The sequence below is a fragment of the Oryctolagus cuniculus genome, chromosome 18 (genome assembly GCF_964237555.1).
Source record: "Oryctolagus cuniculus chromosome 18, mOryCun1.1, whole genome shotgun sequence".
NCBI classification, from domain to species: Eukaryota; Metazoa; Chordata; class Mammalia; order Lagomorpha; family Leporidae; genus Oryctolagus; species Oryctolagus cuniculus.
In genome coordinates this window covers 22,338,714-22,366,523 of record NC_091449.1, presented here as the reverse complement: position 1 = coordinate 22,366,523, position 27,810 = coordinate 22,338,714, and the positions used below count along the sequence as shown (strand labels likewise).

General features: G+C 44.3%; 1 protein-coding gene across 11 annotated transcripts in view; it reads right to left on the bottom strand.

The window, feature by feature from the left end:
• The window catches only part of GARRE1 (granule associated Rac and RHOG effector 1), a 98,587-nt gene that overhangs the window by 59,086 nt on the left and 11,691 nt on the right, over nucleotides 1-27,810 (bottom strand). For 4 of the 11 annotated variants that reach the window (XM_051846733.2, XM_051846738.2, XM_051846734.2 and 1 more), the window contains 2 exons: nucleotides 14,049-14,102; nucleotides 2,301-3,595 (listed from right to left, as the gene is read on the bottom strand). In XM_051846733.2, the coding sequence (XP_051702693.1) occupies nucleotides 2,301-2,795 (495 nt within the window). In that variant the 5' untranslated portion in view covers nucleotides 2,796-3,595; nucleotides 14,049-14,102. Of the gene's footprint in view, nucleotides 1-2,300; nucleotides 3,596-5,875; nucleotides 6,004-14,048; nucleotides 14,103-18,535; nucleotides 18,639-27,810 lie in introns of those variants that run through there. The other 7 variants (XM_051846736.2, XM_051846735.2, XM_051846737.2 and 4 more) reach the window with 5 other exon arrangements.

Genomic DNA, 27,810 nt, shown 5'->3' with positions numbered 1-27,810 from the left:
TGATCCCTGATTTGTACTAACACTGTTGTTATCTATTTAAAAATTCTAAGTTCCTCTTGGTAACACTTTCAAAATCACTTTTATTTTTGAAAGTTTATTTTAGTTTATTTGAAAGCCACAGTTACAGAGGGAGCGGGAAAGACAGAGAGTTCTTCCATCCGCTGGTTCACCCCCCAGATGACCACAATGACCTAGACTGGGCCAGGCCAAAGCCAGAAGCCAGGAGCTTCTTCCAGGTCTCCCACATGGGAAGCAGAGGCCCAAACTGCTTTTCCCAGGCAATTAGCTGGGAGGCAGACTGGAAGTGGAATAGCCAGGACACAAATAAGCACCCATATGGGATGCTGGTATTGCAGACAATGGCTTTACTCACTGCGCTACAATGCTGGCCCTTTCTCAAAATCACTTTTAAACATGGCAAAAATTAGTTTATTACTTAATGGTATAGTTTTTCTTAAAACCTAAAGCAGTATGAGCTTTTTCATCATACTCAGCTCAAAGGAGTAATAATTTCAGTACCAGGATGGGAAGGGGACATTCCTAGAGCACCTCACATCAGGAACTTAGCCTGGATGTACAAAGACACATGGAAAACCAATCTAATAGTAGCTCTCCTAGAAGCTAAAAATAATATTGAAAATCTACCAAACTAGCATAATAGATCAAAGGTTAGTAAATTATTTTCTGGGGCCAGTGCTGTGGTATAGTGGGTAAAGCCGCCACCTGCAGTACCAGCATCCTATACAGGCACTGGTTTGAGACCCGGCTGCTCCACATCCAATCCAGCTCTCTGCCATGTTCTGGGAAAGCAGTGGAGAATGGCCCAAGTGCTTCGGTCCCTGCACCCACATAGAAGACCTAGAACAAACTCTAGGCTCCTGTCTTCAGCCCAGCTCCGACCACTGCAGCCATCTGGGGAGTAAACCAGCAGATGGAGAAGCTCTCTCTCTGCCTCTATGTAACTCTACCTTTCAAATTAATTAATTAATTAATTAATTAATTCCTGGAGCTGGGACTGTGGCACAGTGGGTTAAGCACCTGCAGCACCAGCATCTCACACAGGCACTGGTTCATGTCCTGACTGCTCCTCTTCTGGTCCAGCTCCTTGCTAATGCATCTGGGAAAGCAGTGGAAGATGGCCCAAGTGGTTGGGCCCCTGCACCCACATGGGAGACCTGGATGAAGCTCTTGGTTCCTGGCTTCTGCATGGCCCAGCCCTGGATTTGCAGCCATTTGGGGAGTGAACCAATGGCTAGAAGATCTCTCTCTCTAACTCTGCCTTTGAAATAAAAAATAAACTTTTTAAAAATAAATACGTAAGTACAAATAAATCATTTTCTAAATAAAGACAAGAAAAAAGGTCATCTTTATTCTGAATGAAACTCATATTCTAATCTGACACTCTACTCTAGAGCCCCATGCAGGGGAGAATATGATCAAGGACCCTAGGAAATGTACTGAATATGACTCAAATGTGAGGCCAGCACTGTGGCACAGCAAGTTAAAACCCTAGACTGCAACGCCAGCATCCAGTATGGGCGCAGGTTCAAGTCCCAGCTGCTCTACTTCTGATCCAGCTCTCTGCTATGGCCTGGGAAAGCAGTGGAAGATGGCCCAAGTCCTTGTGCTCCTGCACCCAGGTGGGAGATCCAGAAGAAGCTCCTGGCTCCTGGCTTTAGCTCAGCCCCAGTCGCTGTGGCCATCTGGGGAATGAACCAGTAAATGGAAGACCTCCTTCTCTCTGTCTCTACCTCTCTCTTAACTCTACCATTCAAATAAATAAGTAAATCTTAAAAAAAAAAAAAAAAAAAAAAAAAAGACTCAAATGCGAGGTCGGTGTTGTGGTACAGTGGGTTAAGCCTCATGAATCTGGCATCCCATATGACAGCTGGTTCATGTCCTGGCTGCTCCACTTCTGATCCAGCTCTCTGCTAATGTACCTGGGAAAGCAGTGGAAGATGGCTCAAGTTCTTGGGCCCCTGCCACACTTGTGGGAGACCCAAATGAAGCTTCTGGCTTCTAAAAAAAAACCAGTATGCTATATGGAAAGTAGTTTCTGGTCTAAAAATTTAAAGGACACAGACATAACATACAGGCTGGTTTGTTTAATAATTTTAACCTACTTAATTTGAAATAAAAGCAATTTAGAAGCTGGCAAACACAAATTTTCGACAGAGAGAGAGTATCAACAAAAGAGGACAAAGACCACCATTAGAGAGATTTGAAAGAAACTCAGACAATGCCCTCACTTTCCTCTGGAATGTACTTTTCACCTAGGTATGACACAAAAGATACACTACCTCAATGTCCTGGAGACTGAATTCCTTCTGATCTGTGAAGTTTGCAGCCCCAGCACTAAGTTCCATGAGCATCTTGGCAATCTCAGGCTTGATGGCTGAGGTCAGCCGACTGGCTGCTTCTGTGACGTGCTCCTGCACATCTTTGAGCTGCATGGCCGCCTTGGCATAGTGAGAGTTCCTGAACACAGTGCTGAAGAGATCTGTGAGGAAGGTACTGGCACGGCAGAAGACGTTGAGGGCATCCAGGTACTTGGAGATGCCTTGCTGGATGTCAGCAATGGGAGTGGAGTGGGGCACAGCATGGTGGCAGCTGCCTGCAGGAGTCAGGCTGCCCAAGGGGGCAGTGGTGGCCGTAGATGCCAGGGGAGCACTCAGTGCTCGGCCCAGCTCGGGCATCGGGTACTGCTGGTGCTGCTGCACCTTCTGCTTGGACCCGCCAAGCAAGAAGCGCCGTTTGTAGTCCATTTTACTGTCCTGGGCACTGCAGCAATACATGCGGGAGGGGAACTGTCCTAGTGACTACAAGCAGGTCAGGGTGTGGATATTTTTCCTTTTTTTCCCCCAAAACTGTAGCTAGGTATAAAAATAGTGAACCTCTGCAAATGTAAGTTTTAAAAAAGACATTTCTAAGAGGCAGATGACCATATGACCCAATGTAGATGTAAGAAGGGCAGCAGGTTTTATATAATTATTACTTGCAGTGTATGCAGAACCACTGACAAAAAATAAAAGTGTGTCCCAAATGCTGTATAAGAACTGCTTAGCATTCCACTCTCAATAAAAAGATATGCTTGCGGAGAAAAATGTTTACCTATAATTGCTATGCAACAATATTTTGATAATTCTATTTACAATGGCAGAAAAATAACTTAACTTTTAAAAATGTAATATAATGTATCTTCAATATATCAAAAAAGTTAGAACCCAAAACCCACAAGCTGATCAACAGCAATTTTAAAAGCAGTACAGAATTACGTCACACAAAGTCCTGAAGAAGGAAGATCACGTCTCTGAAGAACCTTGACAGAGCCTGCTCGTCAAATCCATTTACTTACAAAGGTTCTCCCCGACGCCAAAAATGTCCAAATTTCCTCTAATGTTTTCTGAAAACAAGTTTGTTTTTTTGTAAAAATGTCATTTGTTATTTTAAGTCTTCTACTCCTTTCCTTTTGTTTGCTGAGGTAGTGGTTTCCTTGCAACATGAACAAGAGGTGCTTCCAGACTGGGTTGGCCCTCAATCGTAAAGTCTGAAGCAAGAATGCACAAATGTATTTGTAAGGCCTCTAAGTCATTTCCTGTAAGGAGAAAAAATAGGATAAAGTTAGGAAAGCTATAGGACAATGAGCAATTCCAGAACATTAGCTCCTGTTATGCTATCATCCACATAGGTGGGTTACAAATGAAAGAAGTAAGAAATCACATGACAATCTTACAGGAGCAGATACAACAAAGAAAGCTGAACCAGGAAATGACTTGTAGAAAAGTCCTCAAGTCTTAATACAAAAATCATGCAACAAATGAAGTTTGATTCTATACTAAGCACCCCAAAGCTGAGGCTAACAAGCGATACATGGAACAAGGCCTAACTCTGTGTGTGGCATTCCCTGGCTCCTCCTCAAAGAGCTCACACTTCCATGATGACAAAGAAAAGACCATGACCATGGCTACCTGCAGCCTATTCACTGCAAGAACTGCCTCGACTGTAGAACAGATCCTGACAAATGCAAAAGGGATATGTAGGGCTCAGCAAGTGAAAGAACCACCCCGGCAAAGGCCTAAAGCAGGACAACAGTGTGTTCAGAACACCAGCACAGCACAGAAACACAGCCTGGAGAGAAGCAGCTAGCTGGCTAGTGCTCTACAGGCAGGATTCTTCTCATCCTCATCCAGGTATCAACCTAAACAAACAGTGCTCAGACAACCAAACAGCCACATGTAAAACAATGATTTTGGATACCTACCTTACTTCCTATTAAAAAATTGACTCAAAATTATAAGACCTAAATATAAAACTATAAAACTCTCAGAATAAAAACACAGATGTAAATCTTTGTGACCTCAGATAAGACAAAGATTTCTTAGACATGACACCTAAGGCACAAGCAAAACAGAAAAAAATGAACTTTATAAAAAGTAAAAATCTTGTGCATAAAAGAAGGTAGAGACAAACCACATTATGGACAAAAATATTTCAAAATCATATTTGATGTGTTAAGTATCTAGTATCCAAAATACATATTTATTCAAAAATAAAAGATGAATAGGAGCAGGCCTTTGGCCTAGCAGTCAAGACTACATCCCATAGAGGAATGACTGAGTTTGAACACCAGCTCCAGCTCCTGACTCCAGCTTCCCTCCAGCACAAACCCTAGAACACAGCTGTAGTCGCTCCAAGTAATTAAATTCCTGCTACCCACATGGGAGACTTGGGTTGTGTTCCTGATTCTTGGCTCCAGCCCAGGCCTGGCTCTGCCCAGCCCTGGCTATTGCAGGCTTTAGGAATGAATCAGCAGATAGGAATTCTCTGTCTCTCTTCCTCTCAATACATAAATAAAAATAAACTTTAAAAAAGATGAAAAAGTCAATAAAAAGATAAGAAAAGCATTGATTACAAAAATCAAAATCATTAAAATGTCTACACCTAAAGCAATCTACAGATTCAATGCAATCTTTATCAAAACATCAATGACATTCTTTACAGATTAGAAAAGCAAATCCTAAAATTCAAATAGAATCACAAAAGATCTCCAATAGCCAAAGTGATTCTGATCAAGAAAAAATCAAGCTAGAGGTATCACAATACCTGATGTCAAAGCTTACTACTACAAATCTACAGAAATTAAAACAGCTTGGTACTGGCATAAGAACCAACACACAGATCAATGGAACAGAATAAAGAGCCCAGAAATTAATGCACATACATAGAGTCAACTGATTTCTGACAAAAGTGCTCAGACTATACAGCAGAGTAAGGATAATCTCTTCAACAAATGGCACTGGCAAAACCGGATATGTGTATATATATATATATATATGAATGAAATATATATATATGTGTGTATGAATGATATATATATATGAATGAAATTGGATCCATACCTCTCATCAAATGCAAAAATCAACAAGATGGATCAAAGACCGAAATTATAAAAAAAAAAAAAAAAAAAGACCTGAGACTAGTAGGTTGCTGGAAAAAAACAGGGGAAACCTGCAGACACTGGCATAGGGGACGACTTCTTGGGACAAGAATCTCAAAGCACAGGCAACAAAAGCAAAGCTAAACAAATAGGACTACAGCAAATTCAGAAGATTTGCACAGCAAAGGAAATGATCAAGAGTGAGAGACATCCAACAGAATAGGAAAAAATATTTGTAAGCTTGGCCAGTGCTGCGGCTCAATAGGCTAATCCTCCGCCTTGTGGCGCCAGCACACCGGGTTCTAGTCCCGGTCGGGGCGCCGGATTCTGTCCCGGTTGCCCCTCTTCCAGGCCAGCTCTCTGCTGTGGCCAGGGAGTGCAGTGGAGGATGGCCCAAGTGCTTGGGCCCTGTACCCCATAGGAGACCAGGAGACGCACCTGGCTCCTGCCTTCGGATCAGCGTGGTGCGCCGGCCGCGGTGCGTCGGCTGCGGCGGTCATTGGAGAGTGAACCAGTGGCAAAGGAAGACCTTTCTCTCTGTCTCTCTCTCTCACTGTCCACTCTGCCTGTCCAAAAAAAAAAAAAAAAATATATATATATATATATATATATATTTGTAAGCTACCTGACTAAAGATTAACATCCTAAATATATCAGTAACTTAAAAAACAACCAATCCAGTTAAGAAATGGACAAAGGACTTCAAAAGACAGTTCTCAAAAGAAGTACAAATGGCCAACAAATATATGAAAAAATGCTCACCCGTCACTAGCCATCAAGGAAATGCAAATCAAAACCACTATGAGGTACTACCTCATCCCTGTCAGAATGGACAAAACACGGAGAGTAACAAATGCTGGTGAGGATGTGGAGAAAGGGGAACACTTATACACTGTTGGTGGGAATGTGAATTAGTGCAGCTGTTGTGGAAAAGAGTGTGAAGATTTCTTTAAAAACTAGAAACATACTTGCCATATGATCCAGCAATCCCACTGCTGAGTATATACCGAAAGACATAAATACATTATATCAAAGAGATACCTGCACCACTATGTTTAAAGCAGCACTGTTCACAATAGCCAAAATTTGTAATCAATCAAGGTATCTGTCGTCAGATAAATGGATAAAGAAAATGTGGTATACAATGAGGTTTCACCTCTCCCCAATTAGAATGGCTAGTATACAGAAATCAGCAAACAACAAATGCTAGTGAGGATGTGGGGCAAAAGGTACTCTGATCCACTGCTGCTGGGAATGTAAACTGGTGCAACCACTGTGGAATACACTATGGAGTTACCTCAGAAACCTGAATATAGACCTACCATAAATGACCCAGCCATTCCACTCTTGGGAATTTACCCAAATCAAAAGAGATCAATACATGAAAGAGAAATCTGTACCCTCATGTTCACTGCAACACAATTCACAATAGCTAAGATACGGAATCAACCCAGATGTCCATCAACTAGTGACTAGATAAAGAAATTATGGTATATATACACTATAGAGTACTACTTAGCTGAAAAAAAATACTGAAATCTTGCTTTTTGCAAAAAGATGGTCACAACTGGAAACCATTATACTTTTGTGAAATAAGCCAGTCCCCAAAAGACAAATATATGTTTTCCCTGATCTGATACAACTAACAGAATACCTGGAAAGCAATGTATTCAAGCAAAACAGACATTTGGAGAATGGATGATTACTTATAGCCCTTGTCTCTTCCATTCAGGAATAATCTTTTATTTGGTTTTGCTTTATTTTGTTTTCTTTCTCTTCATACTATTTGTTGAACTCCTCTATTTAGAGCAGGGCTAACTATAAGATTACCAGGAAACTGATAATAGATCATTGTAAAAATTAAGAATGGAATCCAAGGGCAGGGGGGAGGGTTGGAACATGGGCAGGAGGGAGGGGAAGCCCCACTTTGTTCCTAAAGCTCTATATATAAAGCATATGAAACTGTATAACTTAAATAAAATTTTAAAAAAGCTAAAGAAGAGGCCGGCGCCATGGTTCACTTGGTTAATCCTCTGCCTGCAGCACTGGCATCCCATATGGGCGCTGGCTTCTAGTCCCGGTTGCTCCTCTTTCAGTCTAGCTCTCTGCTGTGGCCCAGGAAGGCAGTGGAGGATGGCCCAAGTGCTTGGGCCCCTGCACCGGCATGGGAGACCAGGAAGAAGCACCTGGCTCCTGGCTTCGGGTCAGCGCAGCGCCAGCCACAGTGGTCATTTGGGGGTGAACCAACGGAAGGAAGATCTTTCTTACTGTCTCTCTCTCTCACTAACTCTACCTATCAAATAAATTAAAAAAAAAAAAGCTAAAGAAAAAGAAAATGTGGTATATATACACAATGGAATATTATTCAGCTATTTAAAAACCCCAAATTCTATTTGCAGCAAAATGGATACAACTGGAAGCCATCATGTTGAGTGAAATAAGCCATAGAAAAACAAATACTGCGTAGAACTCTTATAAATGAGAGCTAAAATTAAAAAAGAAAACTGTGTGTATCAATATTGCTGCAAATACAGTTCACAAATTTTGCTTTATATCTTTGTCAAACCAATAATTAACAATGTTATACTACTATAGTTTTGAGGCCCAGCATTGTGGCATAACAGGTTAAGCCTCCACCTGCAAAACCAGCAGCCCACATGGGCACCAGTTTCAAGAACTGGCTGTTGCACTTCCAATCCAGCTCCTTGTTAATGTGCCTGGGAAACCAGCAGAAGATGGATCAAGTGCTTGGGCCCCTGCACCCACGTGGGAGACCTGGAAGAAGCTCTGGCGTCCTGGCTTTGGCCTGGCTCAGCCCTGGCCATTGCAGCCATCTGGGAAGTGAACCAGCAGATGGAAGGTCTCTTCTCCTCTTTGTAACTCAGCCTTTCAAATAAATAAAAAATAAATTTTTTTTAGGGGCCAGCACCGTGGCTCACTTGGTTAATCCTCTGCGTGCAGCGCCGGCATCCCATATGGGCACCGGTTCTAATCCCAGTTGCTCCTCTTCCAGTCCAGCTCTCTGCTGTGGCCCAGGAAGGCAGTGGGGGATGGCCCAAGTGCTTGGGCCCCTGCACCTGCATAGAAGACCAGGAGGAAGCACCTGGCTCCTGGCTTTGGATTGGCGCAGTGCTGGCCGTAGCAGCCATTTGGGGAGTGAACCAACAGAAGGAAGACCTTCCTCTCTGTCTCTCTCTGTCTCACTAACTCTGTCAAATAATAATAATAAAAAAAAAACTTAAAAAAAAAAAGAATATTATGCTACTATAGTTTTAATGATCTGTGATTACTTTAAAATTTCCTGTATATGCATGAAATGGTCAATTTCCCATTCAATTATTGTCAATAGCCTTTGTCTATATTCCCACTAACCTAGGGTCTTTTTGCATTTTACTTATCAAACTCCTTATTCAGTGTAGTATTAAGCCTTTCTAGAAAGTCCCTGCTACTCTGCTTTCAATCCAGCTCTCTGCTAATGTGCCTGGGAAAGCAGCAGAGGATGGTCCTTGGACCCCTGCCACATGGGAGATCCAGATGAAGCTACTGGTTCTTAGGCCAGTGCCGCGGCTCACTAGGCTAATCCTCCGCCTTGCGGCGCCGGCACACCGGGTTCTAGTCCCAGTCAGGGCACCGGATTCTGTCCCGGTTGCCCCTCTTCCAGGCCAGCTCTCTGCTGTGGCCAGGGAGTGCAGTGGAGGATGGCCCAAGTGCTTGGGCCCTGCATCCCACGGTAAACCAGGATAAGTACCTGGCTCCTGCCATCGGATCAGCGCGGTGCACCGGCCGCGGCGGCCATTGGAGGGTGAACCAACGGCAAAGGAAGACCTTTCTCTCTGTCTCTCTCTCTCACTGTCCACTCAGCCTGTCAAAAAAAAAAAAAAAAAGAGAGAGAGAGAGAGAGAGAGAAGCTACTGGTTCTTGGCTTCAAACTGGCCCAGCCCCAGCCATGGCAGCCATTTGGGTAAACCAGTAGATGGACTCTCTCTCTAACTCTGCCTTTCAAATAAATACATAAATCTCCAAAACATTTTTAAAAAGAAATCTATATTCAAATGCTGCTATACAGAATCTGGAATATAAATGTTCAAAAAAGTCCTTAAAGATCATTTAATTTCTTTTTTTTTTTTTTTTTATTTTTTTTTTTTTTTTTGATAGGCAGAGTGGACAGTGAGAGAGAGAGACAGGTCTTCCCTTGCCGTTGGTTCACCCTCCAATGGCCGCCGCTGCAGCCGGCGCAGCGCGCTGATCCGATGGCAGGAGCCAGGAGCCAGGTGCTTTTTCCTGGTCTCCCATGGGGTGCAGGGCCCAAGCACCTGGGCCATCCTCCACTGCACTCCCTGGCCATAGCAGAGAGCTGGCCTGGAAGAGGGGCAACCGGGACAGAATCCGGCGCCCCGACCGGGACTAGAACCCGGTGTGCCGGCGCCACAAGGTGGAGGATTAGCCTATTGAGCCACGGCGCCGGCTCAGATCATTTAATTTCAATCCTTCAATTTATAGATGAAGGAGAAAAATATCCCAGAATACTACTGAACATCTGGCTCTAAACTCATATTCTCAGGATCAAACTTGAGTACTATGATTCTCAGAATCCCAAAAATATAAATGTTCTGTTCTGAACTACCCAGACTGACAGATCAGGCTAAGCTGCAGGAACAAATCCTGAAGTGAGTGGCTTAACCTAATTTCTTTCTTTCTTGCTCATGTGAATTTCAATGTGGGTCTGGTGTCCCACTCTCCCCCTCTTTTTAAAAGACTTATTTGAAAGGCAGAGTGACAAAGAGGGAGAAGGGGGGAGGGGAGGAGAGAAAGAAAACAAAGAGATTTTCTATCCACTGGTTCACTCCCAAAATGGCTGCAATGGCCACAGCTGGGCCGGGCTAAAGCCAGGAGCCTGGAACTCCATTTGGGTCTCCCACGTGGGTGGCAGAGGCCTAGGCACTTGGACCAACTTCTGCTGCTTTCACTGGCACATTAGCAGGGAGCTGGATCAGCAGAGGAACAGCCAAGACTCAACCCAGTGCTCACATGGGATGCTGGTGTCACAGGCGGTGGCCCAACCCACTGTACCACAATGCTGGCCCTGGTGGCCCTTCTTAAATGTGCAGGGACATCACTGAACTTTTACCTTCCACTTACCCCAGCACAGAAAAAATAAAAAATATACCTACTCAATGACCCACTAAAATGACACACATCACTTCCCTGTGGCCAGAATTAGTCACATGATGCCAACTTAACTACAAGAAAGGTTGGGAAATTCAAAGGAACATATGGAACAAATTGTGCAAGCATCACAGTGGGTCACAGCTGTACACTCAGCCATGTGACACACAGTTCTGCACAGATGGCAAAGCAATTCTGCCTGCACACAGGGGAAGCTGCCTGTAGCGCGGCATTCTTGCAGTAGCTCTCCAAAGGCTGCTCCAGGACATGACTCTTTGGTGTCCATATATACAGACAAAGGGGGAATGCAAAGAAGGTGGCCAAGAAGGACAGCTCACTCATTCCTTTGAGAAGTTGATAGAACATTCCTTAGTCAAATGTACGTCCAAAACACCAAAATTCCCATTCAGTTATGGAACTGGAGCCCTAGGTGAAGAACCAATTGCCCTCCACACGCCCCACGTTTCCCTTTTCTCCTGAAGAAGGCTACCTAGAGATGGAAGCAACAGATAACTTCTTGAAAATGGAGTCTCACTTCCGGCACCTAATGTTGGTCTGGCAAGTAAGCAAGCAAGGTTAAGGCCAAGGTTAATGCTACAGCACTTAGTGGAACCACAGAGAAATACACATGGAACCCTTTGTACCTCATACGACCACAAGCAGAACTGAACTTCCAAGACCAAGGGCGCATCTGTGTTGTGGACTGAATGTTTACCAACAAAACTCATATGGTGAAATGTAATTTCCAATGTGCTGCAACTTGGAGCTGAGGCCTTTGGAAGGTAGTAAGGTCATAAGGATGTAGTCCTCATAAATGGGATTAGTGCCTGTGTAAGAAGAGACCAGGAAGCTAGCTCACTCTCTTTCTGCTATGTGAGCAGTCGCCAATTTGCAACCTGGAAGAAGGCCTTATCAGAACCTCAAAAACAACTGTACTCCTGAGAACTTTGAGAAATAAACTTCTGTTGTTTCTAAGTCACACAATCTATGGTACTTTGGTTCAGCAGTCTGAACCTATGAGATAGTCAATCTGTCTGTAGGTCATAATAGTATACAAGGGAGTGCTTACACACTCACTAAGCATGTTAGTAAGAACGGAAACTCAGCAACTTTTTCACAGGATGCCTTGTTAACATTAATCTTATTAAAACTAGGGTAAAAAGAAACAACCAGTTCAGAAGCAGCCAACAATGACTTAAATTTCTTCTCTGGGGGCCACCACTGTGGTACAATGTGTTAAGCCACAGCTTGGGGCACGAGCATCCCATACTGGAGGGCTGGTTTAAGTCCTGGCTACTCTGCTTCTGATCCAGCTTTCTGCTAATGTGCCTGGAAAGGCAGCAGAAGATAGTCCAAGTACTTGGGCCACTGCACCCACCTGGGAGACCAGGCTGGAGTTCCTGGTTCTTAGTTTTGGCCTGATCCAATCCTAGCTTTTGTGGCCATTTGAGGAGCGAACCAGGAGATTAAAGATCTCTCTCTTTCTGTAATTCTGCCTCCCAAATAAATAAATAAATATTTTTTTAAAAAAATGAAAACTTGTTTTTACTTAACAGATCTAGTATATTTGTGCCGATCTTTGCTGTAAAAAAACATGGAGGGGCTGGTGCCGGGTGCTGTGGTATAGCAGGTAAAGCCACTGCCTGCAGTGCCAGCATCCCACATGGGTGCCGGTTTGAGACCCAGCTGCCCCACTTCCAATCCAGCTCTCTGCTATGGCCTGGGAAAACAGTAGAAGATGGCCCAAATGCTTGGGCCATTGCACTTGCATGGAGACCTGCAAAAAGCTGCTGGCTCCTGGATTCAGATCAGCCCAGCTCTGACTGTTGCGGCCATTTGGGGAGTGAACTAGCAGATGGAAGATCTCTCTCTCTCTGCCTCTCTGCAACTCTGCCTTTCAAATAAATAAATTAATCTCTAAAAAAAAAAAAAAGAAAAGAAAAAGAAAGAAATATGGACTGAAACACACAAGTTTATCATTTCACAGTGGGATTTTTGCCAAGACACAATATGTGGAGAGGTGGTAAAGCCTTTCCAAGGAACACTTCACAGCAGTGAGCAGACATCTCATAAAACACCGCTGGAAGTCAAGTCATGAGTACACAGAGGCCATCATATTATTTGCTCTAATGTATATAATTGAACAGTTCTTAAAAATAAAACATTTAGGGAGACCAGGATAAGTACCTGGTTCCTGCCATCGGATCAGCGCGGTGCGCCGGTCACAGTGTGCCGGCTGCGCCAGCCATTGGAGGGTGAACCAACGGCAAAAGGAAGACCTTTCTCTCTGTCTCTCTGTCTCTCTCACTGTCCACTCTGTCAAAAAAAATAAATAAAATAAATAAAAAAAAATTTAAAATACACACATGCACCTAGATAATCCCTTTTATTTATTTTTAAAATAATATTCTTACCAATGCTTTCTGAATATTTTTCAAATGCTTTTCCCCCACATTTATCTGTCTGAAGGGCTAAAATATGTTAAATCCATTTAAGGGCATTTCTTTCCCATATTTTCTTAAAAAGAATTTTCACTGGAAAAACATTCATCATTTATGAATCCACTATTCATGGTTGTATGGAAATAAATACTCATTGTGAGAAACCTCAGTAGTTAGTGCAGCCAAGAACTTGTAAGATTTAAGTAAAGTATTCATAAGTCTTAATGCTACTTAGAATTCTCAAACACACAGCAGAAAAAGACATTTTAATAGGTTAAGTTACTTCTTTTCAAACACCATAATAGTTTGCAAAAGTTGTTTTTTTGTTTTTTGTTTTTTGGTTTTTTTTTGTTTTTTTTTGTTTGTTTGTTTGTTTGTTTTTTGACAGGAAGAGTTAGACAGTGAGAGAGAGACAGAGAGAAAGGTCTTCCTTTTGCCGTTGGTTCACTCCCCAAGTGGCCGCTATGGCTGGTGTGTTGCAGCTGGCGCGCTGCGCCAATCCGAAGCCAGGAGCTTCTTCCTGGTCTCCCATGGGATGTAGGGCCCAAGCACTTGGGCCATCCTCCACTGCACTCCTGGGCCACAGCAGAGAGCTGGCCTGGAAGAGGGGCAACCGGGACAGAATCCGGCGCCCCGACCGGGACTAGAACCCAGGGTGACGGCACTGCAGGCGCAGCACTGGCCACAAAAGTTCTCAACAGGTTAACACTTAACTCAGATCTGATCACATCATTTAAAACATTTATTTATTTCTATAAAGTCATCAGCAACTTTTATTGCAAATAATTAAAAATATGCTTGAAATTAGATGAAAATAAAGTACAGGAAGGTTTTCTTCTACTTAACTGATAAGAAAACAGGAAACTGATAATAGGAAAATTGGTAAGTCATCCTGAGAAAATATCCTGAGGCACTTCTCTTTACAGAGACTGAATACCAAAGTAAGGAACAGTAGCCCTGGGAGCTTGCTGGATGAGTGGTGAGATCCTGGCCCTGCCACTTACCAGCTACGTGTCCTTGAGCAAGTTCTTAACCTCCCTCTGCCTCAGTTTCATCATCTGTAAAATAGGAATAACAACAGTAACTACTGTTACTGAGTTAAATGAGTTCACACATATAAAGCACTTAAAATAACGTCTGGCACATATTAAGCACTACACATTCCATGTTATCATCATGATGTCCACAAAACCCAAGAGACTCCAGGCTTTATTACCTCTGCTTGTTTGGAATAAAGGTACTAACAAGCAATAAAGGTAAAGTTCCGCAATCCCTGAAAGAAACAGAAAGCCACCTCTCCTAGGGCAGGACACCTAGGATCAAATGCTTCAATGAGTGAGGTCTAACTTCTACTCAAACATACTAAATAAAAGAAAAAGTTAATCCCCAAGTTAACTAAAATTTCTCATTTGATTAAAGAGTGCAAGCTATAATTTGTGAATCCAGGGAAGTATTTTTAAATGTTTATTTAAAAGGCAGAGAGAAAGAGAGAGATTGACTGACTGACTGATCTTTCCACTGCTGGTCCACTTCCAAAATGCCCACAACAGGCCATGCTGAAATCAGGAGCCCAGAACTTCATTTGAGTCTGCTACATGGATGGCACAGTCCAAGCACTTGAGCCATCATCTGCCGCCTCCTAGGATGCACTTGCAGGAAGCAGGATCAGAAGCAGAGGAGCCAGAACTCCAACAGGCACTCTGATATGGGATACAGGCAGCCTAAGTGGCAGCCCAACCCACTGTGCCACAATACCCAGCCCAGAGAACAATTTTAAATCCATTGCATTCATCAAGACAACTAAGAAAACAGATCGGCAAGCAGTCTTGTCAGCAATGGTATGTGCTGCTTCTGGCCTTTTGGCTGAGATCAAGTGTAGCAATGGTATGCCTCAAGGAGTTTCATCTCAACACAACAGGCTAAATAAATAGGTGGAAGCAATTATATCTCCATACTTTTCAAATCCTAAAGACATAACAGTAAAGATATTCACAAGGGAGTCACAGCTAACAGCAACGAGAAAGTTTAGAAGATGGAAAGAAAGTGGAGGAAACTATTACAGGACAGACCACAGCAGAGCTGGCTACTTCCTAGATCGAAAAGAAAGGAAAGAGGGCAGCACAGCAGACTCCTTCTTCCTAGAGGAGCTGGATAAATGCCCAACTTCAAGTCAACAGGTACAGAAATCAAGAGTAGGAAATGGGCTAATCAGCCTGATCTAATCTGAACTTCCCACTCTTGATCACTGAATCCACCAACTCTCGTTAAGATCAGACTGTTCGGAAAACAGGAACCTCCTGCCAATTATCTACAAACATAACCCATTCTTCATTGATAAGGATCACCAGACAATGAATGAAAACCAAGAGGACAAAACAAGGGTGAAAAGTAGATCAGCCCTCAGAAGAAACACATTTTATGATTAGAAATTTTGGCTGATACTATAAGAGAGATTAAAACAGACAGTGTGGCCGGTGCCGCAGCTCACTAGGCTAATCCTCCGCCTTGCGGCGCCGGCACACCAGGTTCTAGTCCCAGTCAGGGCACCGGATTCTGTCTCGGTTGCCCCTCTTCCAGGCCAGCTCTCTGCTGTGGCCAGGGAGTGCAGTGGAGGACGGCCCAAGTGCTTGGGCCCTGCACCCCATGGGAGACCAGGAGAAGTACCTGGCTCCTGCCATCGGATCAGCACGGTGCACCGGCCGCGGCGGCCATTGGAGTGTGAACCAACGGCAAAAGGAAGACCTTTCTCTCTGTCTCTCTCTCTCTCTCACTGTCCACTCTGCCTGTCAAAAAAATTAAAAAAAAAAAAAAGTGTATCCTTAATACAAAAGCAAACAAATGATAAAGAAAATAGAAACCAAGAAGGAATTCTTGAGATAGGCATGTGGCACAGCAGTTAAAAATCACTTCATGGGATGCCCACGTCCCATATCAGAGTGCCTGGTTCAAGTCCCAGCTACTCTACCTACAACCTAGCTTCCTGCTAAGCAGCAGCATGTGATGGTTCAAGTACTTGGGTTCTGGGCTCTTGGCTTTGGCCTAGCCCAGCACCAGTATTGCAGGCATTTGTGGAATGAACCACTGAATGGAAGATTCCTCTGTCTTCTCTGCCACTCTGCCTTTCAAATAAATAAAAATAAACAAAATATTAAACATAAAATAATGAGGTCATGAGACATTAAGAAATTCATTAGTTATCTAGCTCTGACAGTGTTAAGGTACTGAGTTACTATTCTAAAAATTAATGAGAGGAAACAAATCAGTCAATTATCCTGTCTTTCCAGTGTATACTATTTTTAGAATATATCACTTGGGAAAGTTCTTTATTAAAGAAAACTAGCAGGACTCGCACTGTGGTACAGTGAGTTAAGCCACTGCATATGGCATGCAGTGCCGGCATCTCATGTGAGCCTCAGTTCAAGTCCCGGCTGCTCCACTTTTTTTTTTTTTTAAAGATTTTATTTATTTATTTGAGAGGCAGAGTTACAGAAAGCAAGACGGAGAGATAGAGAGAAAGGTCTTCCTTCCATTGGTTCACTTCCTAAATGGCTGCGCCGATCCGAAGCCAGAAGCCAGGCACTTCTTCCTGGTCTCCCACATGGGTGCAGGGACCCAAGGACTTGGGCCATCTTCTACTGCTATCCCAGGACATAGCAGAGAGCTGGACTGGAAGTGGAGCAGCCAGGACTAGAATCGGCACCCATATGGGATGCTAGCACCACACATGGCGGGTTAACCTACTGCGCCATGGCACCGGTCCCCTGGGCTGCTCTACTTCTGATCCAGCTCCCTGCTGATAGCCTGGGAAGGCAGTGGAAGATGGCCCCTGCACCGAAGTTGGAGACCTGGCGTAGCCCTGGCTGTTGCAGCCATTTAGGGAATGAACCAACGGATGGAAAATCTGTCTCTCTTCTATCCTTATAAACTTGCCTTTCAAATAAATAAATATAATTTTTTAAAAGATAACTAGCTAATAAATATAGAAGAAATGCTAGGAAAACCAACGTTTTCCTACCCTAATGAAACAGTGGATCCAGTCAATTATCAATCATTGTCAAAATGAGTAGGTGAAAATTTGATGAGAAAATTTATGATGAAGGAATCAAGTAATACCTGAAGAGCCAGACATATCAGTATATACTTATATTTTAAAAACAAACAAAAAAGATTTCTTCACTTGAAAGGCAGAGTTACAGAAATAGAAGAGAGACAGACAGAGATCTTCCATCTGCTGGTTTACTCCCCAAATGACTGCAAAGTTTGGGGCTGGGCCAAGCCGAAGTCAGGAGCTTCCTCTGGGTCTCCCATGTGGGTGCAGGGGCCCAAGGACTGCTTTCCCAGGCATATTAGCAGGGAACTGGATCAGAAGTAGAGCAGCCAGAACTTGAACCAGCACCCATTATGGGATGCTGGTACTGCAGACAGTGGTATAACCTCCTGCACCCCAGCACTGGTCCCATTATACTCCTATTATACTGATGAAGCACAAAGTATACAGTCCCGCTCATGGAATATTTTTGTCTAAAATACTAAAGCAAAATCTAATCAAGTCTCCATATCTAACTACTGATTTATGGGAAATGAAGGAGAAAATCTAAATTTCAAGTATTTTCTGTAGGTCTTTTCAAACTTATTGGTCATGAACTGTTCTAACAACTACTGACCATTTGGCCAAAGTGAATTATGATCTTCATAGACTTCTCAGAGCAATTTTTACCATGTCCTCATTTCATTTGTCTTGTTTTCTATCAACCTTTTTTCCTTTTCTGTATGTAGTTTATGAAGAATTTATAAGCAGAGATGTAAATTTCTCCCCATGGCCTGAACAGCCCTGACAATCTCTCCAGCCTCACTCAACTCCACCCATAGTGCTCATCTTCCAGTTCTTTCAGCACACCAAGCTCTGCACCCATGCTCTTGCCTCCCTCCTACTCACAGCACTCCTCCCTGTCATCCTTCAGCTCTCAAAACAGGTGTCTCACCCTCCAAGAAACTTTGCCTAGTCAACCTGTGTAAACAAAGGTCACCTCATTCCTACAGGGCTATCTTAATGACAACTTCCAATCAGCCTACCACTTTATTTGTGAATGTATACTTTACTAGTTGGCACATAAGTTCCTAAGAACAGCACTGGCTTGTTCACTGTTGGGTCCCCAGAATCAACAGCTGCGCTGTCAGACTCTGGAAATCTGACATGGATTAGTCACTGATTTGTTTTCAATGGTATTCTCTTCAAATCCAAGAAATGTGTTCCTGTGTTAAGCAACCTTTACACCTGAAAAGTGACTGGTCTATAGAAACCTGGCAATGGTTGCAATATTGGTGGTCTTAAGATACAAACATACTTCAGAGAGTTACTGGGGGATAGCAGGAATGGGAGGCTTTAGCCTAGTGGTTAAGACACTGCTTGGGAACCCAACATTCCACATCAGAGTGCCTGGGCTTGAGTCTCAACTCCACCTCCTGATTCCCTCTTCCTGCTAATGCATACCCTGGGAGGTAAGAGGTGATGTCTCAAGGAGTTGGGTCCTTGCCACTCATGTGGGTAACCTTGATTGAATTCCAGCCTCCTAGCTTTGGCCAGACCTGAAGCTTGCAGAAAAATAGAATTAAAAATGTTTATCTGGGGCCGGCACAGTGGGTTAAAGCCCCAGCCTAGAACACTGGCATCCCATATGCACGCCGGTTCAAGTCCCCGCTGCTCCAGCCGTTGTAGCCATTTGGGGGATGAACCAGCAGAGGGAGGACCTTTCTCTACATCTCTCCCTCTCAGTCTGTAACTCTACCTCTCAATTAAATAAGTAAAATCTTTTAAAAAAAGAAATACTTAAATAAGATAACTCCACTAAAACATAGGTATTTCAATGGTTGTCTAAATGTGTGTGTGGGAGCGGGAACAGGGTGGCAGATGGGGAACTGCTGATTGGTATAGAATTTCTTTTTAGAGTAAACATTCCAAAATTGACTGTGGTCATGGCTACATAATTCTATGAATATACTAAAAATCACTAAATTTTATATATATATATATATACACACACACACACTTTCAGAGGGTGAACTGTATGGAATGTGAATTATATTTCAATAAAACCACTTCACAAACAATTCCCTCCTCAGAGGGAAAAAAAAAAAAACACAGAAAATGTTCTCTCCTCTCAACCCCACGACAATGTAATTCCGAGTATCTACCCTTGATAATGTGGAGACACTACAGGAAATTCTTTAGGCAGATTAGTGAAGTAATTGTCTATAAAGTTCAAAGCCCAACCACTTCCATGTTTTCAACTGGTTCAGACTGACACAAACCATATTTAGAAATGCACTGCAGAAAAATGCTTTGAAGAATTTTATTCTCAACATTCATAAATTTAAAATATCCATCTAGGCAAGAGAAATGCCAGAAAGACTCCATCCTTTATTCTGTCCCTCCAAAGAACTCGTTTTTTTATTCTCCTTATCTGCTGCCACATTAAAATGTGAAGCAGCTCTGTACACACTAATGTGAAAACACGCTTGTTCTTCTAGCTCTCCTCCTGCCTCTCTGCCTGCCCCTCTGAGCCACTCCTCTGACAGACCTCAACTGCTGGGGTTGCTCAGAGCTCTATGCTGTCAGCATGCCATCCCTGGGAGGACTCGGCAGCACATGTATTCCTCCTGTGCTCCAAATTCTAGCCCACATCTGTCTCCTGGTACCAGACTATTTTTCTGGACCCCTAAATCAAAGCCCCAAACCAAGCCCCTCAAGTCTTTCAGTGCTCCTTACTTGCCTTGGCAAATGGAATCACCAGGTGCCGACTTAAACAAGGCAGACACCTGGGGAGCTATCCTCTACTCCTTCTCTCCTTCACACTCTATGTCGTCTTTTATCCTTCCTGCCTTGCTGGTATCCCTCAAATCCTTTCCCTTCTATCATCACTGGCATACCAACACTCAAGCTGTCTTTACTGCTTATCTGAATTATTTAGATCTAGCAAATGCCTGGACTATCCCTCTGGCTGCTGTGTGACTGCTCTAGAACAATCATGTCACTCTCCTGCTTAAAATTCGCAACTGCTCTCCATTACTCTCCCCGATTTCTTAACCTCCCTTACCTTTCCCCAGCACCATCCACTTCTTGCATGTGTCATCTTCCCTCTCACCACCTGTCTATGTGCTCCACTCTGTCTGGAAAGCTCCCTGTGCTTATTCCCATTCCTACATGTCTGAGAAGTCACTTCCTCTAGGAAGCTACTTCTATTTATTTATTTATTTGAAAGGCACAGTTAAAGAGAGAGAGACAGACACACATCAATCTTCCATGCGGCAGTTTACTCCTCAAATGGCCTCAATGACCGGAGGTAGGTCAGGCCGAAGCCAGGAGTTCAAAGCTTCTTCTGTGTTTCCACATGGGTACAGGGGCCCAGGGACTTGGGCCATCCTTGGCTGCTTTCCCAGGCAGACCAGCAGGGAGCTGAATCGGAAGCGGAGCGGCCAGGACTCAAACCAGCGACCATATGGGATGCCACCACTACAGGCCACAGTTTAATTTGCTGCGCCACAACACCAGCCCCGGAAACTACTTCTATAAAGACTGAACTAGAAGCCCTCCTTGTGCTACCCTAACACTATGTTTTTAGCCCCATTTTAGCATTCACTTTGCCATACAATAACTCACTGTATTACAACTACCAGTTTTCTCCATCTTTTCCTGCTACCTCTAACTCCCAGGATCACTGAACTCATTCAAAATACTCATGAATACTAAGTACGTTATAAATATTCAACAAATATCCATTGAATGACTAGTTTATCCTTGGTATGTATTTAATGGTTATTTCTGTACAAAAACCTTATAATCCACAGGAACAGTAGTTCGGTGCTAGAAGTAAGATTCTACTTTTAAAAAAAAGCTACTATGCCCGCACCACGGCTCACTAGGCTAATCCTCTTCCTGTGGCGCCAGTACTCCGGGTTCTAGTCCCGGTTGGGGCGCCGGTTCTGTCCCGGTTGCCCCTCTTCCAGGCCAGCTCTCTGCTGTGGCCCGGGAGGGCAGTGGAGGATGGCCCAAGTGCTTGGGCCCTGCACCCGCATGGGAGACCAGGAGAAGGCACCTGGCTCCTGGCTTCAGATCAACGCAGCAGCTGACTGTAGCGGCCATTTGGGGGGTGAACCAACAGAAGGAAGACCTTTCTCTCTCTCTCTCTCTAACTCCGCCTATCAAAAAAAAAAAAAAAAAAGCTACTGATTACAGGCCATTTTCACAAAAACATTCTTCAACAAAATGGGCCATTAAATATCTACAACACATCAAGCAACACACTTGGAGCTTTAGAAAGACCATCTTACTTAATCCTCACTAGACTCTATAATGAAGACAACTGCGATTATCTGAACTAAGTGCCGAGCCTGTGGTATGTACTTTACGTGTGCTGTGTAACTTCTCACAAAGACCCTGTCAGCAAAGTGAAACATCTGAAAGAGCGTAAGTGAGTTCTCCAAATTCTTACCACCTGACTAAGGCAGTCATCACCAGCAGAGCTGGGTCCCTGGCCTGGTGGTCTGCCACCAAAAGCTGCTCTAGCAGAGCACTGCCGCCTCTGTGAAACACCGAGACCATGACGTTCAGCTCATGCTAATGAGACGCTCTTCCAAGACAGTCAAAGCTGCAGGCTTCTTGGAACTGACAGGAGCAATGAGAGAAAAGTGAGCTCTCCTTAGGAGACTATACTCCGTATCTATCACTGCTGACTGCCAATTGAATTTCCCAGCAAAGAGTGCCCTTCTAGAACTGGACCCATGAGACATCGCCGCCTCAGGCCCTTCACATTTTACATGGTCATCCTTCCACTCCCTGCTACTCCTGCTGTACTTACTGTCTTTTTGGTTACAGGCATTACTAACCCTGAGTCTAAAACATGTTATCTCAAATCATTCCTAACCTGTTCCCTCATTTTGCTACCCTGTGATTTCAATTCTGCCAATTCTTGTTGACCAAAGTGCCTGGTCTGAGGTAACAGCTCCATAAATCTTTTTTTTTTTGACAGGCAGAGTGGACAGTGAGAGAGAGAGACAGAGAGAAAGGTCTTCCTTTGCCGTTGGTTCACCACTGTGGTTCACCCTCCAGTGGCCGCCGCGGCCGGCGCACTGCGCTGATCCGGTGGCAGGAGCCAGGAGCCAGGTGCTTTTCCTGGTTTCCCATGGGGTGCAGGGCCCAAGCACCTGGGCCATCCTCCACTGCACTCCCTGGCCACAGCAGAGAGCTGGCCTGGAAGAGGGGCAACCGGGACAGAATCCGGCGCCCCAACCGGGACTAGAACCCGGTGTGCCAGCGCCGCTAGGCGGAGGATTAGCCTAGTGAGCCGCGGCGCCGGCTTTTTTTTTTTTTTTTTTTTAAGATTTATTTATTTACTTGAAAGGCAGAGATACAGAGAGAGAAGGAGAGAGAGAGAGAGAGATCCTCCATCTGCTGGTTTACTCCCCAAATGGCCACAAGCAGGCAGGGATGGGCCAGGCCAAAGCCAGGATCCAGGCCTTCTTCTGGGTCTCCAACATGGGTGCGGGGACCCAAGGACTTGGGCCATCACCTGTTGCTTTTCCAGGTGCATTAGCAGGGAGCTGGGTTGGAAGTGAAGCAGCCAGGACTCAAACCGGAGCCCATATGGGATGCTTAAGCTTCTACGCCACAGCACAGCCCCTGCTCCATAAATCTTAGCTGTTGTTACCGTATACACCTTAAATGCCTCTCATTCTCTCCTTTGTACCAGTACTGTTCAACTTCCAAAGAACCAGCCTTCCAGAACAAGCAATTTCAAGGTACAGAACCTAACAGAAGTGTCTTCTAAGAGTCCCAAAAGCCAGCCTTGGAGACACTTAGGCCCCTACTCATTCAGTGAATGCACACAGAAGATACACCTGAGCCATGGTGGATGGAGAATAGTAAAATCTAATTTACTGGGGCCAGTGCTGTGGCATAGTGGGTGGAGCCACCACCTGCAGTGCTGGCATCGCATATGGACACCGGTTCGAGCCCCAGATGTTCCACTTCTGATCTGGCTCTCTGCTGTGGCCTGGGAATGCAGAGAAAGATAGCCCAGAAGCTCAGGCCCCCGCACCCACATGGGAGACTGGAAGGAAGCTCCTGGCTCCTGGCTTTGGATTGGTGCATTTGCCGAAGAGTTACTTCTGAGGAGACATTACAAACTTTCCTGGTAAATTAAGCTATAACAAGTCCATAAGATAGTAAGAGGTATGGCTGGTAAAGAGATGGGCAAATGCTAAATAAGCAGTTCAGAAAACAAATATATGGAGTTCAGAGGAAGGAGAGAGCCACAGAGAACGAGATCCTCCTTAAAGATCTCAGAACAGGCTGAGCCCTTCAAGTCCAATCCCAATCTGTAAATCAGCCACCCTCCCCCAAATGGTAACCAAAATCCACCTTCCCAGCCTTATCTGCAACAAGTTCCATCCCTTCAGTCTACTATTTGCTTCTGTTCACACCAGACAACATCTGGGCCACAATATCCTACCCCTATTGCCACCACTGGAAAACAGCCCTCATCTACTTCACAAAAGTTCTTTCAGTCCAGCAGCAATCCCTCTACCTTAGAAGGCTAAGGAGGACATGACATCATCTAATCCAAGCACAAAATCATGTTTCCTCCGATAACTCCTCCTGAAGAAAGCTGTGAAGACAGGGTAGACAATGCTTTAAGGGCCTAAGGCCTTGTCCTCTGCCACCTACAATCAGTGCTTAGCAGTAGCCAGTCAGGAACCGCCTCATTTCCTGTGCAACTACAGTAAAAATAGGAAGTGGGGAAGGAAGTTCACAAAGCAGAAACAAAAGTGATTCCTGCCTAGCTTCCTGAACGCAAACCACTGAGCAGGGCGGGCATCACCAGAACATCAAAATGAAAGGCAGGTACAGAGAGCCAAGGCCAGAGGAAAGGAAGTGACACTTCTGGGTCCACCAAGCCCAGACTATTTCTGTGTCTGGGAGACTGCCCTGAAGAAAAACTGAACAAAACCAGACATTAAGTCTATTATACAGAAATGCCTTCTAAGGAAATAATTCTAAAACACTTTAATGTGAAGGCTCATGCAAAACTCCTGAAATATTAAAGTCCTATCAGAATAAAAACTATCAATGAAAAATGTTTAAGAAAGCCAAAATGAAGCTATTATTTTTTTTCTAATCAAGAAGTGGCTATTAAAACTGCTGTTAAAACAATTACTAAATAATTGATCAGCCAACAAAATCTGAAGCCCATGTTATCCTATACTGAGCTTTGAAAACTCAAGTAGGAAAAATCCTATTAGTAAAAATTCAACACTAAGAATCTACCACAATGGAGCTGCAGTGCCAGCATTCCATAGGAGAGCAGGTTTGAGTCCCAGCTGCTCTGCTTCCAATCCAGCTTCCTGTTAATGAGCCTGAGGAAGCAGTGGAGGATGGCCTGAGTGCTTGGGCTCCTGCCACCCACGCAGGAGACCTGGATAGAGTTCTGGGGTCCTGGCTTCAGATTGGCCCAGCCCTGGCTGCTGCCGCCATTTGAGGAGTGAATCAGCTAACAGAAAGTTGGTGTCTCTTTCTCTCCACCTTTCTTAACTCTGCTTTTCAAATAAATCTTTAAAAAAAAAAAAAAAAAAAAAAAAAAAAAAAAACACACACACACACCCTGAAGTTTGTTTTTGTTACATGCAGTACACTGTTGAAAAAGCCCCATGCTATCATCTAATCTGAGAACACAGGAACAACAAACTCTCTGCTATCCTCTCACAACACATCTGTAACACCACATGCATGGGCAATTTCCCCTAAACATCAAGCAAGCAAGCAATTCTGCAGATTCTCCAGTGGAATTTAGCTGAGTGTCTTCTAATTTAGCCCAGTTCTGACACTACCAGCAAAGGGCATCAGATCCCACAGACTATCCTTCACTTGCCAATTGCAAGTCCATGGATTTTACCTGTGCTAACTGCTATAAATCAGGGTTCCCACAGCTCCCTCCCTCCTTGCATTTGATTAATTTGCTAGAGTGGCTCCCAGAACTCAGGGAAACACTTTACTTACATTTACCAGTTTCTTATAAAGGGTATTTCAAAGGACACATATGCCAATGCATGCAGGAAAAGGTTGTGGAGCTCCCATGTCTTCTCCAGTATCCAACCTCCAGTCAGCTCCCCATGTTCAACCCTCCAGACTCTCTCAACCCTGTCCTGATAGGTTTTTATGGAGGCCTCATTACACAGGCAGGATTAAATAAATCACTGGCCATTGGTGATCAATTTAACCTTCAGTACCTCTCCCCTTTCTAGAGGTTTCGAGGTGGGACTCAAAGTCCCAACCTTATTATCCTGTCTTTCTGGTGACCAGCCCCCAACCCTAAGCTACCCCGGCTTGTGACTCATAGCTAATGAGTTAATCAACTTATTAGCATACAAAAAGATATTTATTCCTTTGGTGATTTCTAGGATTTTAGAACTGCATGCCAGGAACCAGAAACAAAGACCAAATATGTATTTTGCAATATTACATCAAAAAAAATTTTTGCAACTTGCAAAAGAAGTTGGGCTGGTAAAAACTGCGTTAGAAAGGTAAACTTGGCCGGCGCCGCGGCTCAATAGGCTAATCCTCCACCTAGTGGCACCGGCACACCGGGTTCTAGTCCCGGTCAGGGCACCGGATTCTGTCCCGGTTGCCCCTCTTCCAGGCCAGCTCTCTGCTGTGGCCAGGGAAGGCAGTGGAGGATGGCCCAAGTGCTTGGGCCCTGCACCCCATGGGAGACCAGGAGAAGCACCTGGCTCCTGGCTTCAGATCGGTGCGGTGCGCCGGCCGCGGCAGCCATTGGAGGGTCAACCAACGGCAAAAAGAAAACCTTTCTCTCTGTCTCTGTCTCTCTCACTGTCCACCCTGTCTGTCAAAAAAAAAAAAAAAAAAGAAAGAAAGAAAGGTAAACTTAAAATTCTATACTGAGGGGCCAGCATCATGGGTTAATCCTCAGCCTGCGGGGCCCGCATCCCATGTGGGCGCCAGTTCTAGTCCTGGCTGTTCCTCTTCCGGTCCAGCTCTCTGCTGTGGCCTAGGAGGGTGGTGGAGGATGGCCCAGGTTCTTGGGCCCCTGTGCCTGCGTGGGAGACCAGGGAGAGGCGCCTGGCTCCTGGCTGCGGATTGGCGCAGCTCTGGCCGTTGCGGCCATTTGGGGAGTGAACCAGCAGAGGGAGGACCTCTCTCTCTGTCTCTACCTCTCAAATAAAAAAATTTTTTTAAAAATTCTATACTGCTACTCATTCTTAGCAACTCTGGCCTGTGGGACCTATCCAAAATTAACATCAAATGAGGAAAAATACGTATCTAGAAACATATAAATGGATAAACCAAACTATAGTTTGGAAATTATTTTTCTTACTATGGAAAAATATTCTTTAGACAAATAATATTCAGTTTAAAGATCAATTCTGAAAATATAAGGCACTCATGAAAAATTTTATCAACATAACTACAGCCAACTCCTTCCTCCAGGCTGGAAACACTGTCTCCAGTACAGCAACTCCAGCAAGCTTCCCATCCCTCAAAAAGACCAGCAAGTCAGTCACAGATGGAAACCTGTTCTTCCCCACAAGCATTTCAGCAGGCCAAACATTTAGAAATAAAGAAATTCTAGCAGCCTCCTGACCATCTACCCCTGAAAGAGCCTGAGAACAGGATAACTCAACATACTCAAACATTTACTGAGGTCCTACTATGTGCACAGCACTTCTCCAGGCATTAGGGATGCAATGAAGAGACAGAGACATGATATATGCTCTCAAGGAGTTTATAGTCTACTAGCAGACAAAGGAGAAAACGCTCATGTGCTTAGCTTTGGGGTAAGATGCTCCATTCCAAAGAAAAACTTCATGGAAACCAGGCACTGCCAAAGCACAGTAGTTACTGGTATGGGTTATAAGAGTCAGACAGACCTAGACAGGAATACTTGCTCAAAATATCAGCCTAATGAGTGGCACTTACTGTATGATCTTAAACAAGTCACCTGAACTCATGAGCCTCACTTTGTTCAGTAGTGTGGTGACAAAGAAATACATAAAGCACAGCACCTGGCATATTTTGAGCCTCACTAAATGAAAGCAACTGTTGTGAAAGAAGCCTAGTTAACTGACTAGTTAAGAGGCTAAGGACTGATCTACTACAATTCTTGTTTGTTTTTTCCCTTTTAATTTTTGCTTGTTTGAGAGGCAGAGAGAGAGAGAGAGAGAGAGAACTCCATCTTCTGATTCACCCTCTAAACTCCCACAACAGTCAAGCATGTAAAGATTAAAGTCGGAGGGGCCTGCGCTGTGACGCAGTGGGTTAACACCTGGCCTGAAGCGCCGGCATCCATAAGGGCTCTAGTTTGAGATTGGGCTGCTCCACTTCCGATCCAGCTCTCTGCTATAGCCTGGGAAAGCAGTGAAAGATGGCCCAAGTCCTTGGGCCCCTGCACCTGCATGGGAGACCCGGAAGAAGCTCCCGGTTCCTGGCTTCGGATCGGCGCAGCTCCAGCTGTTGCGGCCGGTTGGGGAGTAAACCATTCGATAGAAGACCTCTCTCTCTCTCTGCCTCTCCTCTCCCTGTTTAACTCTGACTTTCAAATAAATAATCTTTTTAAAAAAAAAAAAAAGATTAAAGTTGGAAATGGAGAAAATACATGTGCGTGTTTCCCAATTACTTGAATCATCACTGCTGCCTCCCAGGGTCTGCATCAGCAGGAAGCTGGAGGCAGGAGCCAGAGTTGAACCAAGGCACTC